At 41.5% G+C, this 15576-nt stretch overlaps 1 protein-coding gene across 1 annotated transcript in view; it reads left to right on the top strand.

Annotated features, from left to right (window-relative positions):
• HEPACAM2 (HEPACAM family member 2) overlaps positions 1-15576 on the top strand; it is a 137916-nt gene that overhangs the window by 109796 nt on the left and 12544 nt on the right. The window contains 4 exon segments of the mRNA XM_033931129.1: positions 9893-10018; positions 10108-10132; positions 10250-10287; positions 13500-13573. Coding sequence (XP_033787020.1) covers positions 9893-10018; positions 10108-10132; positions 10250-10287; positions 13500-13573 — 263 coding nt within the window.

Below are 15576 nucleotides of genomic sequence, written 5' to 3'. Positions count from 1 at the left end.
TTTAAAAAAGGTTTCAATAATTTCCTAAAAGAGAAGTTCATAGGCCATTATTGAGATGGCTTGGGGAAATCTACTGCTTATTCCTAGGATAAGCAGCATAAAATCTGTTTTACTACTAACTGGGTACTTGGGACCTGGGTTGGCCACTGTTGGAGACAGGATACGGAGCTTGATGTACCTTCGGTCTGTCCCAGTATGGCAGTCCTTATTTGGTGCAGTTTTATCAAGCTCACTCAGATAGTGGTTATTCCAAAGCCTGGGCAGAACCATGTTAAATGGAGAATTACAGGCCTTTCTCCCTTATTAATGCTGATTGTAAGATTTATGCAAAACATTTGTCAATGCATTCTTACTATGTTTAATCCATAGGGACCAAAGTGGTTTTATGAGGGAGTGCTGAAAAGTTCTCAGCTCAACCAAGAAGAGAATGACGTGGATATGGTTCAATCAATGATCTGAAACAATGTAAAAAACAAAATACAGCAAAACCTTGGATTGCAAGTAACTTGCTTTGCAACTATTTTGCAAGACAAGCAAAACATTTTATTAAATTTTAACTTGATATACAAGCTATGTCTTGCAATACAAGTATATACAGTATACATGCATCACATCATCACAACTGAGCCGATGGTTCTTCTCTCTATGACGCTGCAGGAGTGTAGTGACTGTTCTAAACGAGCGAGGTCTTTCAATACGAGTACGTATAGTATTTTGTATTAAAGTTTTTGGGTTGTGGAACTAATCGTCTGAGTTTCCATTATTTCCTATGGGGAAATTCGCTTTGATATACGAGTGCTTTGGATTACATGCATGCTTCTGGAACGAATTATGCTCACAAACCAAGGTTTTACTGTACATAGAATTTTGTTTCTGCAAATTGGCACTTAATGAAATAAGAGCACTCTTTTCAGCTACAGTGGCAAAATAATGCTCAGAATTGAGGAAGTTGGTTGGTTGGGCTGAAATCTTTCAGCACCCCCTCATATTCTTGGTCTTATTTACTATTATTTCCTAATAATTCCTAGCTTCTTGTTTGCTTTTTTGGCTGCTGCCACACACTAGACAGACGATTTCAGTGTATTGTCTACAATGACACCTAGAACTTTTTCTTGGGTGCTGATTCCCAAGGTGGACCCTAGCACCAGGTAATTATAATTTTGATTATTTGTCCACATTAAGAAATTGGATAACTAGGTATACAAATGGCAGATGAAACGTGGAGGGCCATTTTTGATAAGATGTGGAAGTCTGAACTTGGATGTTTTGAGGTGTGAGTCCAAAAATTTAATAGAGAAAATGGCCATTTTCAAAACTACAAAACATCTATCTTTATTCAAAAATGACCATTTCTAGATGTGTTCACCTTTAGTGTGTCATCTTTTTTGACCATTTTTGAAAACCAAAATGTCCAAATGCAAAATGCACAAAAAAGTCATTGGGATGCAGGAGGGGCCTGCATTTTTAGTAGATTGGCCACACATACATGCAAGCAGAGCAGGGTGGCACCCTAGGGGGCATTGCAATGAACTTCACATAAAAAGGCCCAGGTACAAATCTCACCATCACCCCCTTACATTATATGGGGAGCCCTCCAAAATCCACTGGATCCACCTGACTACCACCCCCATAGCCCTTATGCCTGCAGATGTCACCTATATGTCAGTAAAGAAGGGTTTTTGTGGATTTTAGTGGGTACACATGTCCCACCACAAGTGTTCTAGATAGGGTGGGATATGGGTGAGTCTCCTACTCTGGGGTCCACTGCACTGACTACCAGGCTATTCTAGACACCTGCTTGCTGCTCTACTAGGACTGGCCATATCTGCAGCTGTCTTAGATAGAGGTAGGTACTATTTCTTTCATATATTTGGGGGTGGGAGGGGGTCTGACCACTGGAGGAATATGTAGGGGGTATGTCTTCATGCCTCTATTAGTCATCTGGTCAGTTTGGGTACCTTTTGGCACTTTTGGCCCAAAGATATAAACTATATAAACCTCTCTACGCGGTATTCTCTATGCAGGTAAACTGGGAAAATCTCTTCTCTTCAAAATCACAAGTCTCTGGAACGACCTTACTATCCCGTTGCAGAACCTGGGCTCTCTCCAACTATTCCGCAAGCAACTGAAAACTTGGCTCTTCTCTAACATGTAATTCTATTTTCCCCCTTACTCTTCCATTCTATATATAAGCTCATGTAAACCTTTTCCTTTCTCTTCTTATATTTTAAGTTCTTGTAAACCGTGTCGAGCTCCACTTCCGTGGAGAGGATGCGGTATATAAGCTCTTTAAGGTTTAATTTAGTTTAGTTTATTCACTTTTAATACAGGTCTAGCCCAAAACATCTAAATGGTGCCCTGGACATTTTGTAAAATGTTTGATTAGAGCTGCAAAATATTCAAATTCTAAACACGCCATAATACCACCCAAAACATGCCTCCAACATGCCCCCATAAAATTTGGACCCACTCTTTGACAGAATCAATTGCAGAACTATTGTAAGAATTGGTCCGCTTTTGATCAGTGGCAGCTTGCACAGTCTGATTCTGGACACTTATCTTCTTGATTGGACTTCTTTGGCTGAGTTTGGGGTACGCTCATGACACACATCCTGGATGGGGGGGAGTTAGTATTATTGTGTTTTCTTAGTACGTACCAAAGAATCTGGGTATGTCAGAATTTGCTGTACTATGCCCCCTGCTGTGTTTAGGGTGGTTGACATAAGAACATAAGAATTTGCCTCCGCTGGGTCAGACCAGAGGTCCATCCCGCCCAGCGGTCCGCTCCCGCGGCGGCCCTCCAGGCCCATCACCTGTGCAATGGTCCCTGACTATTCCTATAACCTACCTCAACTCCTATCTGTACCCCTCAATCCCCTTATCCTCTAGGAACCTATCCAAACCTTCTTTGAAGCCCTGTAACGTGCTCTGGCCTATCACGGCCTCCGGAAGCGCGTTCCATGTGTCCACCACCCTCTGGGTGAAAAAGAACTTCCTAGCATTTGTTCTAAACCTGCCCCCTTTTAATTTCTCCGAGTGCCCCCTTGTACTTGTGGTTCCCCACAGTGTGAAGAATCTGTCCCTGTCTATCTTTTCTATGCCCTTCAGGATTTTGAAGGTTTCTATCATGTCTCCTCTAAGTCTCCGCTTTTCCAGGGAGAATAGCCCCAGATTTTTCAACCTGTCAGCATATGAGAAGTTTTCCATACCCTTTATCAGTTTAGTTGCTCTTCTCTGGACTCCCTCAAGTACTGCCATGTCCTTCTTGAGGTACGGCGACCAGTACTGGACACAGTACTCCAGATGCAGGCGCACCATTGCCACGATACAGTGGCAAGTTGACTTCCTTCGTCCTGGCCGTGATACCCTTCTTAATGATACCCAACATTTGGTTTGCTTTCCTTGATGCCGTTGCGCATTGTGCCGACGCCTTCAGTGTTGTGTCTACCATCACCCCCAGGTCTCTTTCAAGGTTACTTACCCCTAGTAGTGATCCCCCCATTTTGAAGCTGAACATCGGGTTCTTTTTCCCTACATGCATGACCTTGCATTTCTCTATGTTAAAACTCATCTGCCACCTTTCTGCCCACTCATTGGTTCTGTTTTGTTTTATCAGCTATTGTATTATGTTTTGATTGGCTTAATAAAGTTTAAAAAAAAAAAAAAAGAAAGAGGGGGGAGAATAAAAGATGGCGTCTTGAGCAGAGCACATATTGGAGTGCTCTCCGTCGATGGGGCAATTTCTTTTGAATAAATATAACTACTACAGCTATCTAATGCCCAAAAGACGTGGGAAACAGAGGGGATTTCCTCCACTTACCTCTGCTTTCTCCAATATGCGACAGACTGTAATACCATCGTTTACAGTCCAGCCAACCATTTCGGGCGGATCTGCTGCTGAGTCTAGGGGAAGTCTCAGCTTAGACGGCGACTTGTCGCTGAGCCCGAGAGAGCCACGCATGCCCCCAATGCCTGGAGGAACATCGGGAGACCGGTTGCTGTGGGGGAGCTCCCCGAATGTAGCGGGAGAGACGCTGCCGAGACCTGATGTTGACCCGGAAGTGTTCACATCAACGCCGACGTCGATTCCTGTTGGGGAGTCGCAGCAGCTAGGGAGTAGTGAACCCCGAGCAGCAAGTGGTGGAGAGGTTGAGGGAACCCAGGATTCGGTGCCTGGAGGAGTCACTGAGGAAAAGCTAGTGGCTATTTCCTCCCTCAAGCCACTTGTGAAGCCTCAGGCGGTCACACTTGATTCAATCTGGACTGCTTTGGAGAACCTACATTCGGTATGTGCTAATTTTGTTTCAATTACTTTAAATTCAACTTCTAAGATAAACCTGTTGGAGACATCACTTCAGCAGCAACAATCAGAGATAAAGAATTTAGAGAAAATAACAACAGAGACTAAAAATTTGATGACTAAACAAGTTTCTGATAAAATGCTTTTCCTGAGGAAGATTGAAAATTTGGAGAATCAACATAAAAGTTTGAACTTGAGACTTTTAAATTTTCCAATAGCCAAGTTTATGTCACCTCGGGAAATTTTTAGGAATTTCATGATAACTATATTGAAGATATCAGAATCTGATCTTCCACCACTACAAAAAATTTATTACTTAAAGAAAAATGTAAATAAAGAAGGAGAATCAGTTAGAGGTGAAGACCAGATGGATTTATCTGATATATTACAATCATCTGATATTGAAATAGAGGGTCGGGCTACGTTACTAGTCTCTTTTGTATTTCATCAAGATAAAGAATTGCTGCTGAAATTGTACTTTAAATTGAAACAAGTGTCCTACTTGGGAGGACGAATATATATGTTCCCTGATGTCTCAAAATGGACGCAATCTAGAAGAAAAGAATTTCTAACATACCGAATGAAAGTGATATCATTAGGAGCAGTTTTTCAATTAAGATTTCCTTATAAATGTGTGGTTTCCCTTCAGGAAACAAAATATGTATTTTTTGAACCTGCCCAATTAGGCTTTTTTCTAGAAGGCAAGGGTGTCTCTATGCACCCAGATTGAACAGGATTGTATGGCGTTAATTTTGTTTGGAAGGCTGTACTCTGCTCTTTATTTTGGAATTCTTAAATTGGTTTATGTACCCCCTCCCCTGGGGGTTGTTATTCTCTTTCTTTTTTCTCCTCCACCCATTGTGGACTATGTAAGATGCTATATTTCCTTATGTTATTTGCTTATCAGCATGAACTGATTGTATTGTATTTCAGTATTTCCTTATCATTGTGTGTAATGATAAATTGAAATGATAAATATAAAATAAAATAAAAATAAAATAAAAAAAAAAGAAAGAAAGAAAGAAATTTAGACCCACTGCTGAGAAATAGCATGTAAAACCATCTAGAAAGTAGGTTTTGAAATTGATGGACGTTTATGAGATCCAAACATCCAGGTGTCGCTTTATGAAGTCCTTTGGACATTTTTCTTTTTTTGAAAATGAGCCCTTACAGTCTTCCTGCTATTTTTCACAGTCCACATGTGTTTTAACAACTTTAAAAATTTTGTAACATCTGTAAATTTAATCACCTCACTATAGGGCAGGGGTCTCAAAGTCCCTCCTTGAGGGCCGCAATCCAGTTGGGTTTTCAGGATTTCCCCAAGGAATATGCATGAGATCTATGTGCATGTACTGCTTTCAATGCATATTCCTTGGGGAAATCCTGAAAACCCGACTGGATTGCGGCCCTCAAGGAGGGACTTTGAGATCCCTGCTATAGGGCCTCTGTATCAAGCCGCGGTAGTGAGTGCTGTACGGCAAATGCACTGAAGCCCATTCAATCCCTATGGGCTTTGGTGTATTTACCACACCAGCCCGTGCTATTTGGCTTGATAAAAGAGGCCCTAAATGGTAAAATTATGTTCTTACCTGATAATTTTCTTTTCTTTAGTCATAGCAGATGAATCCAGATATTAGTGGGATTACATCTATCAACCAGCAGGTGGAGATAGAGAGCACTGAGTTGTCCTTAGGTATATCTTGGATGCACAGCCTCCTGGCCAACCAGTATAGGTCTTCTCAGAGCAGTTGAAATAAAGCACATATGAGGCATGAAATATATGAGACATATGAAACTCCTCTCCTTCACAAGTGCTACCCGAACCACTGATGCTTTAAAATCGAGAATGCAAATTCAGCTGAAAAACCATGCCCAAACCGCACCTGAGAGTGATAAACCCCACAACAGGGTGGGGCTCTAGATTCATCTGCTGTGACTAAAGGAAAGAAAATTATCAGGTAAGGACATAATTTTACCTTCCTTGTCATCAATAGCAGATGAATCCAGAGACTATTGGGATGTACAAAAGCAGTCCAAATATAGGGAGGGAAATAAACAAGCTAACCCTCAGAGCACATGTGAGCAGGAGCAATCCTCACCTGAGAGCACCATGCTGCGGAATTCACAGCTACAGTGCCTCTCCACGAGTGCAAATCAGCATCCTATCATAACAAGAGATGACTCCCCATCTAACTGAAGTCCTCTCAAAGAACAAAGTCCATAGGGCTCCCACAGGAGTCAAACTGTTGACCAAAGTCAAGAAGAATGCCAGAGGAGAGGCAAGGCATCCCCTTGTAGCCAGACACTATTCTGTACCCGAGCAAGTGTCAAGTGGCTTTCCCAGAATCCCAAGGAGATAAAGAGGAAACCTCAGGGCACTGAGGTAGCTGGTCCAACCTCCAGTCCACTCCTCCACATGGATGAACCAAGAAGGAATGGAAACAAACTCTGGGCAAGAGAGAAAGAGCTGCAAAATAGCCCGCAACTAACCTAACCACAACTAACTGTCAGGCGGCCGGGACTAAATTTATTTATTTATTCATTCATTTATTTAGCCCGTCCTCCCAATGGAGCCCAGAACGGGTTACAAGAGTACATTCACAGTGTAAGTAGGACAAGCTTTGGTGGGAAAAACAAACTTGGTATACATAGAGGTATAAATTTCAGCTTTTACAGTATAGTCGTAACATACAGATTTGGAAATATAGACTTAATGGACATAGGGTGTTTTAAAATTGCAGCATTTTCCAAAAAGATGCGAGCCTATGGTGATTTAAATTATATCATTTTCCATATGGACATAGCCTAACATAAGGTAAAATAGCTTTGTAGGTTTGTATGTCATTGAAGTATGGTGGGTTTTTGGTCCGGTGGTCTGACATAAGGATCAGTCTGGGATGCAGACATAAGCTAAGGAGCTGGGTTTGTAAAGAGGAAGATTTTCAAGGCCTTCCTGAAGTTCCATAGACTGTTTAAAGATCTGACAGATGGGGGGAATAAGAGCGTTTCCGGGCTGTTTCAGATGTGAGTGAGCGTCCGGGTGGAATGGCTAGCCGTTTTTCTGCTTGGGATCTCAGTAATCAGTTGGGGACATAAATTTGTAGTTTTGATGCTATGTAGCTTGGTGTCATCTTGTGGAATGTCTTGAAAGCTAGAACCAGGGCTTTAAAGACACATCGTTTTCGGATAGGCAGCCAGTGCATGGATCTTAGTGCAGGGGTGACGTGGTCACGGAAGCCCAGGTTTTTCAGGAGTCGAATTGCAGCGTTTTGCATGCCTTGGAGACGGGAGACTTTTTTGTGGGTAAGCCTATTAGTAGTGTGTTGTAATACTCTAAGAGGGATAACACAAATGCATATAGTAGCTAGACTAAATCATTCTCTGAAAAGTAAGCACAGATGCACTTTAGCTGGCATAGGTAATAGAAACATGAAGACACTAATTTTGATATTTGATCTGAGAGCGACAGGTTTGAGTCGAGAATTATCCCAGGATGTGTATGTTGTCTTTGGCTGTAAGGGTGTCATTTCCCCAGGAGAGGTATGTGCGGAGATATATGGAGGAATTCTTGTGTATCCAGAGAAGTTCATTTTTTGATGCGTTGAGCTGTAGTTTGTTTGCAGTCATCCAGTTCTTTATTTCAGTTAGGTAGCAATGAAGTGTTTTGATTTGTGCGCCTCGATGTTGACCTAGGGGGTGGTAGAGCTGTATGTCGTCTGCATAAGAGGGATCTTGATTTGATATTTTTCTGCAATGTAGAATACTGGTTTGACGTACAGGTTGAAGGGGAGTGGGGATAGCAATGTAGCAGAGAGGTTCTGCTTTTGATAAGGAGGGTCCTAGTAGTACTTTCTGAAATCTTTCTTTTAAGAAGGAAGAGAACCATGTCAGTGTGACATCATGGATTCCGATGGAGTGTAGTCTGGATAGGAGAAGTGAGTGATCAATAGTATCGAAGGCAGGACTCAGGTCTAATAGTACCAGCAATGCGTCTTTACCCTTTTCAAGGATTTTCCAGCTGTCATCTACAATGTCTAGAAGCACTGTTTCTATGCTGTGGTGCTTCCTGAATCCTGATTGGAAATTGGAGATGGTGGTGTTTGTTTCCATGAAGTCTCGCAGTTGTGTGAGTACTATCTTTCTTAGTACTTTTGAGACAAAGGGGAGTTTTGAGACTGGTCTATAGGTGCTTGGATTGTCTGGATCCATGGTGGTTTCTTTCAGGAGTGCTCTTACTACGGCAGATTTCCAGTTCTGAGGTATTATGCCTGATTGCAGGGACTTGTTAATTAGAGGTAAAATGGAGTTAAGGAATGATTCATTGGTAGCTAGCAGTGTGGTGGATGGGCACGGGTCCAAGACTAAGGTTGTGGGGTGTAGGGAGACTATTGTACCTTTAAGGTCATCAATGGATACTGGTTTGAAGCCATTTAGAGTTTCTAACTTGCATGGGTTGTTGTGTTGCGTAGTTTTAGGGATATTTGGCAGAGTTTTGGCTTCTAAGTCTACACTCAGGCCGTAAGTGAAATGGCGCCCCGGCCAAAGCCAACCCACCGCCCATGTGGCAGTGGGGCCAGCCGGTCCGAGGCGGCAAAGGTAGCACTGCCGGAGGTGGCATCCCTCCTTTGAGAGGAGAAAGACTGATGGCAGCGGTGACAGCAGCTGCAGCGGTGGCTCCCCCCTAGCTGCAACAAGTGGACTCTGGCAAAGCACAGGCACCATGACATCACACTCACCCATACCGCAATGGCCAACCTGGACCGGCGCAAGGAGCAGGAAGCAGCAATGCACAATATGCTAAGAGTCTTCAGGTCACCTGCATTGGGAACCATAACTACCCACCCTGCCGAAGCTAATGAAGAATAATGGGGGCCCCATAGCCCTTCTCTATGAGGGAAAGGCATAAAAAACTCCTCCTACTGATGCCTCTCTGAAGAGAACGGTGACCTCTGTAGTTCCATACCCACAGAACGAATGAGCTTATGGGATTTAGGTATCCAGATTCTACAGATGGGAAAGGGACCTGGGAGAGCCCAGGTGTTGCCCCCCCCCCCCAAGTTGACACTGTACATCTAACATCCCGCAGCTTAACTGTGGCCTAAGCCACCAGAATATTTCTCAACTGAGGCCTGAAACACAGGAATATTTGTCATCTGAGGCCTAAACCACAGGAATATTTCTATTTTCTGATCCAGGAAACAGAAGTAGTCAGACCAGAACCTCTATGGGTGAAGAATATCCAGCCTCCTATGTCCTAATGTTATCTGGATAGCAACAGAGATAGCATTGCTGCTATCTTGCTGCTCTACACATTTCTTCATCACCGCCCGCTATCTTGATAGCAATGTTGAATATACAGTACTGAAAATTTCAGGTGTTTAAATATCAAGCCGATAATTTATAGTACCAGAGCTGGAATTTGAAAATTTCAAGTGTTTAAATATCAGGCTGATAATTTACAGTATACAATAGCTGCTGTTTTATGAGAACACTTGCATTTGTTGTTTTTTTTTAATTTAAGCACCAAAAAGTGTCAAATTTGTGAGCTCTAATAACTTATACTATTGGTTATTGTTTTTTTTTTTAATGCAGATAGAGAGAAGTTTGAGGGAAAAGGAAATGCCTCATCACCGTTAGCAGCAATAACTGGGATTTCATTGTTTTTCATCCTATCTATGATACTTCTGTTTCTATGGAAAAGATATCAGCCATACAGAGGTATTTTAAAATAAATCAATTGAAAGCATTGTTTTTATATTCAATCACAAAAATATTTGATTTTACCTTTTTTTATTTTTTTTTTGCAGCGATACAACAGAAGCTGGAAAAAAGGTAGAATATAATCTAATTTCTACAGTTTGCTTCCTATCTTACAAAAAAGTTTTCACTGTCTCAATTTTCTGATTCACTGAGGCATAATCTAACAGAAATGCATGTTCATTGTTGTAGACCAGCAACTGAGTACAGAAGAGCACATATATTTTCAGGTAATAGTGTTTTCTAATCTCTAATGGATTCATAATAGCTGAATTATTATTATTAAATTAGTGTTTCTCAAACTGTTCCTGGATTACCCCTTACCAGCCAGTTTTTCAGGATATTCTCAATGAATATGCATGAGAGAGATCTGCATGCAATGGAAGTAGCATATGTAAATCTATCTCTTGTACATTGCTGATATCCTGAAAACCAGACTGGCTAAGGCAGAGATTCTTAACCTTTTTTGGTTCCTGCATCCCTTTAACTGATTGATGAAACCCCCACAATCCCTTCCAAAAATACGTATCCACTAGTAACTACCGACAACTATATAGGGCATTTTTGTGCCAGTATACGCCGATACAGTGTACCAGCACCTTTCTAACCCAGACCTGTCTCCTGATGAGCCTCAGATAGCACCCTCTCCCCTTGAGTGGTGTGGCACTTTGCTCCTTGCACTCCCTCCTCTCTCCATGCACTGCAGTCCTCCAAACCTGCAGGCTGTCAGTAGCATCATAAAGATAAAAGCTACCTTTGACTTACCCTGGAAGCCTTCTTTGTACAGCCACTTCCTGCTCCCATGTAGGCGGAATGCTTCTGGGGCAGGCCAAAGGCAGGTCTTACGTCACCAATACTACTGATGACCTGTAGATTTGAAGGACTGCAGTGCAGGGGGGGATATGGAGAGAGGAGGGAGGGCAATACAGGTGGTGTATGGAAGGGGAAGGAGAGAGAGAGATGTAGCACCAGGGAGGGTAAGAACAAAACCAGACCACAGGAGAAGGGGGAGGAGGAAGTGAAAACAAGGATGAGGAGTTGGGAAAGAAAAGCTGGACCCATGGGGTAGGGGAAGGGAGGGGAGGGGATGCTGAATCTGGGGTGGAGGAAAGAGAGGCAGTGCCGATGGGGCTGGGAGATATGAGGGAGAGGTGCTGATTCTAAGGTGGGAATGCAGGAGGAAGGAGAAGGAACATGGGGACAAGAGGAGGGATGGGGACACAGGGGCAGGTACTGAACATGGGGGAATAGGGACAGGGACAGAGAGGGAGGTGATGGAAAGGAGAGATAGAGGAACACAGGGAATGACGGTGGACATGGAGAATAAAGTCAGATAGATACTGGAAAGCAGATGGGACAAGGAAAGGATGGAGAGACAGGGATGGAGCTGAGACTGATAGGAGTGATGAGATGCAGTGGAAGGTAGATGAGGTCTAAAAGGATGATTAAAGATGATGGGAATGAGGGGGGGGTCTAAGGAAGTGGATGAAAGTTTGGGGGAGGGGATTAGGAGACTGGGGAAGGCAGAAGCGGGTTTTTACAAAGCTGCACTGCCAAGAGTTGCACACTAATGCCGGGCCACTCATAGGAATAGAATTGCTTTGGCATTTAGTGTGCTCTGCTTGGCAGTGCAGCTTTGTAAAAGGACCCAAAAGGGAGTAATAGGAATGCTAGAGAGGGAACGAGAGGTAGATAGTAAAAGCCAATAGGTAGATGAGAAATGAAAGAGACTAAGGACTAGAGGGTGAAAGGATGGTAAATGCGGAGAAGAGAAAAGTGTGTGTGTGTGTGTGTGGGGGGGGGGGGGGGGGGGGGGGAGGGAGAACCCATTAAACATGCCAGATAGATGTAGAGAAGGAAAGAAGACAAGAGGTGAGAGATGAAATGGAAATGCCATCCTGGAAAAGAATTTAGGAGAAAACTGAAAGGTGGAAAAGAGACTCAGACCTGCCCAATTAAAAAAATAAAATGTTCAGCAAAGGTAGAAAAAAACATTTATTTTTATTTAATACCTTTAACGGACTGAAATGTGCCTGCTTTGTGAAAGTGTACATTGTTTTCTGGTTTTTGAATTTTGCAGAGTACAGAAGAAAATACATTTTGATTTCTCTTTTACAAGTATTTGCATTGCTTATAAAGTCTGGCTTTCTTGGGGTCTCCATTTCAGTTTTTATCTGCATGTTTTTGTGAGGGTCTTGTCCATATTCTGCATGTGTAACTGCTAGCTTGTAGTGTCTGTGTAGGAATGTGTAACAGCCTAGCTTGTTTCAGTTTCCAAGTAGCAGATATAGTGGTGCTCAGGGCCTAGTGTAGTATTTATAACATTGACTTTCATAGGTTATAGGTGTTATGTTATCTGTATAGGTTTTGAGTGTCTTTTTGCAGGGTATGTAGGGTCACGATGTGAACAAAATCCTGTCTGCTTTAGACAAGTGGCTAGCAGTGGAAGGAATGTATGCTGTCCCTGAGGCAATTGCAATAGAAACAAATGTTTTTTTCCCATAAAACATGTTTTATGGGAAAATGTCCTAGTTCTGCTCTACACCAATAAGGGATAGAACAGTGATGGAGCAGTAAAAGTGACAGATTTTTATCTTTCAAAAAGCTGACAACCCTACTGTAGCTACATGAATGGCACATCTGTCTATGTTTTACCACTGTGACAGAGTTAGAGATTCCTAATTCTGGCCAAATGACTCTATTTTAGTTTTGTTGGACCAAGGGGCTGGTGTACTATTTTCATTGATGCCTTTTTATATGCTTCATGGCTGGTAAAATAGGCATGGCTACTAGGGGCGGGGCCATAGATACTGGCTCCTCCCATAAGGTTGACCCTCTATGAGTGCTGGAACTTTTTTCTTACACAAAAAACACTACAGCTACATGTGGCACTGGAGCCATTAACATTGCTAACTGCTAATCAATAACTGTTCTAATAATTGCCTTCACTCTGCCTAGAAAGTTTCAATACATTGTCTCATATCTCTGCACCCTGCTTGACCTCTGACACCACTGATTAAGAACCACTGGGGTGACAGGACATTCACGCGCGAGACTTCAGTGCGCCGACATTGCAACGCCGCCTAAAAAGTGACTTTTAAAGAGCTCTAACGGGGTTTTTTTCCTAAAAAATCAGGAAAAAAGTTAAGTTTACTCTATAATGGAAGGTTCCAACCCCCCCAACGGCAGCATGAAGAGCATGAAATAAACGGGGGAGGGGGGTTCCCCACTCATACCCCACGTCGGAGCTCTTTAAAAGTCACTTTTTAGGCAGCGCGCTGGTGTCTTGTGCAGAATTGTCGGCGTGCTGAAGTCTCACGCGCGAATGACTTGAACCACCCCTTGACTAGGAGGGTACCCCAGGAAAGACTTGAGAAACACAGTTAAATAACTAATATTAAAATACATGTGCTTCTTCTTCTTCTTCATCTATATATTTTAGGACACGAAGATGCTCTGGATGACTTTGGAATTTATGAATTTGTTTCCTTCCCAGACAACTCAGTTTCTCCAAAGGTGTGCATAGTTTTCCGAATTTAATTATTTTAGTCAAGGAGTAAAGGTCTGACTGTAAATCAACATAGGGCCCAATATTTAGCTGGTGGCGATCAGTGTTTTGCTGACTGCCTGCCACTGGTGTTATACCTGGAAATTTAATGCCAGGCTATGTCCGGGCACCATCACTGAATTTCTGGGTTTGTAGAATTAGCATATGCATAATCAGCACTTAACTGGTTATGGGAGACTGCACAAAGATAGGATTAACTTTTATGCCCCACTGTTTAGAACATTCTTAGATTTGCTATTTGCATTTCAACGCAGTGTTTTGAGGGAGCATGGGTATGATAGGATGTGAGCAAAGATGGATGAATGACTAGAGTTGGGAGTCTGGCAGGAGTATTTTCCAGGAGTTTGGAAGTTATGAGTAGATATAATACGAGGCATTCATGAGTAAGTTATATGGTTCTAAGGAGAAAAATGTTTGTTGAAAGGGCAGTTTTCATGTTCAAAATATTTTTATTGATTTCATAGCATATAAAATAGAAAGTAGACAACAAAGGCTTCCGAGAAAGCCTACAACAAGAAAAACCAAGTGACTATCTGCAGTCCTAGACTCATGAAATGAATATAAGAACAAACCAGGCCAATGCAAGCTACATTAGTCTGTCATCCTCATTCTGGTTTCTCAGGAGAAGGAGTTTGTTGTAATTATGAAAATAAAGATCCAAAGCAGGCTCATTTCATTACTTCTGAAAATAGCTATATTTGTATTTCTTGAAAGCATCTTCTTTTTTTTTTTTAATTCTTTATTCATTTTCAAACTTACAATAAGTGTGACAATATGTCCAAACAAATTAACAATAAATATATCACTTAATAATTATCAATGGTATAAATGATATACTCTTATCTCCCACCCTTTCCACCCTTTCCTATCATATAATCAATACCTTATACAATAAGTAACAATAAAATTACCCCCCTCCCCCTCTCACAATTGAACTTGTAAATTTAAGGGAAAACATGTCATCTAATCAGTACAATACTTTGTTAATGGCTCCCACACATCTTGAAATTTCCTGAAACATCCCCACTGTATTGCAATAAATCTCTCCATTTTATAAACATTACATAAGGAATTCCACCCAAAAATATAATTTAATCTACTCCAATTTTTCCAATTATACGTAATTTGTTGAATGGCAACCCCAGTCATTATAAGTAATAATTTGTTATTATTTGTAGAAATCTGACTTTTTGCTCTCATTGCCATACCAAACAGCACAGTATCATAATGCCACTGGGTTGTCTAATAAACAATTAATTTCATTTAAATTTCCCCAGAATTCTATTGCTTCAACGGTTCTCCCTCTGCATCTATTCCTATCTCCCCTCTTTTTAACCTTTCAAATTCCTTTAGATCATTGTAATCTTATTAGTATGTTTATTTTCTTATTTTTCTCCTCTATCTCTATTTTCTTTCTTTATTACTCTATCTAATTGCCATTTTTCCTGGTACTTTAGTTAGATTGTGAGCCTTCGGGACAGTAAGGGAATTTCTAAGTACCTATCTTAATTATAATTTTAATGCACCAATATATTCATTGTAACCCGTTCTGGGCTCTTTTGGGAGGACGGGCTAAAAAAAAAAATCGAATAAATAAATAAATAAAATTTGGTCCTAAATTGATTTCCAATTTAATAATAAATGGACAATAGAATAATAAATGATCTAAAGTCCCTGCTTCGAGATGACGGTGCCAACATTCATTAGAGCTATATAATTTTTGTAACCGAACAGGGGTCCATAATGCTCTATGTAACAGAAAAAAACCAAGTTTGTCTCATAGATGCCAACACTGTATATCTCATCCTTCAAGTCCAAATTCGTGGCCATTGAGACGCAGTAATTTGATGCTTAATCTCAATGCTCCAAATGTCTCTCAGACCAGTGTTATTCCATGTATTAAAAAAGGAGGAGCAGCCAGCATGGTTCACAAGTGAGGTGAAGAAAGCTA

Source organism: Geotrypetes seraphini, chromosome 2, assembly GCF_902459505.1.
Source record: "Geotrypetes seraphini chromosome 2, aGeoSer1.1, whole genome shotgun sequence".
NCBI classification, from domain to species: Eukaryota; Metazoa; Chordata; class Amphibia; order Gymnophiona; family Dermophiidae; genus Geotrypetes; species Geotrypetes seraphini.
Note: the sequence above shows the minus strand (reverse complement) of the source record. Positions and strands in the feature narration are given on the sequence as shown.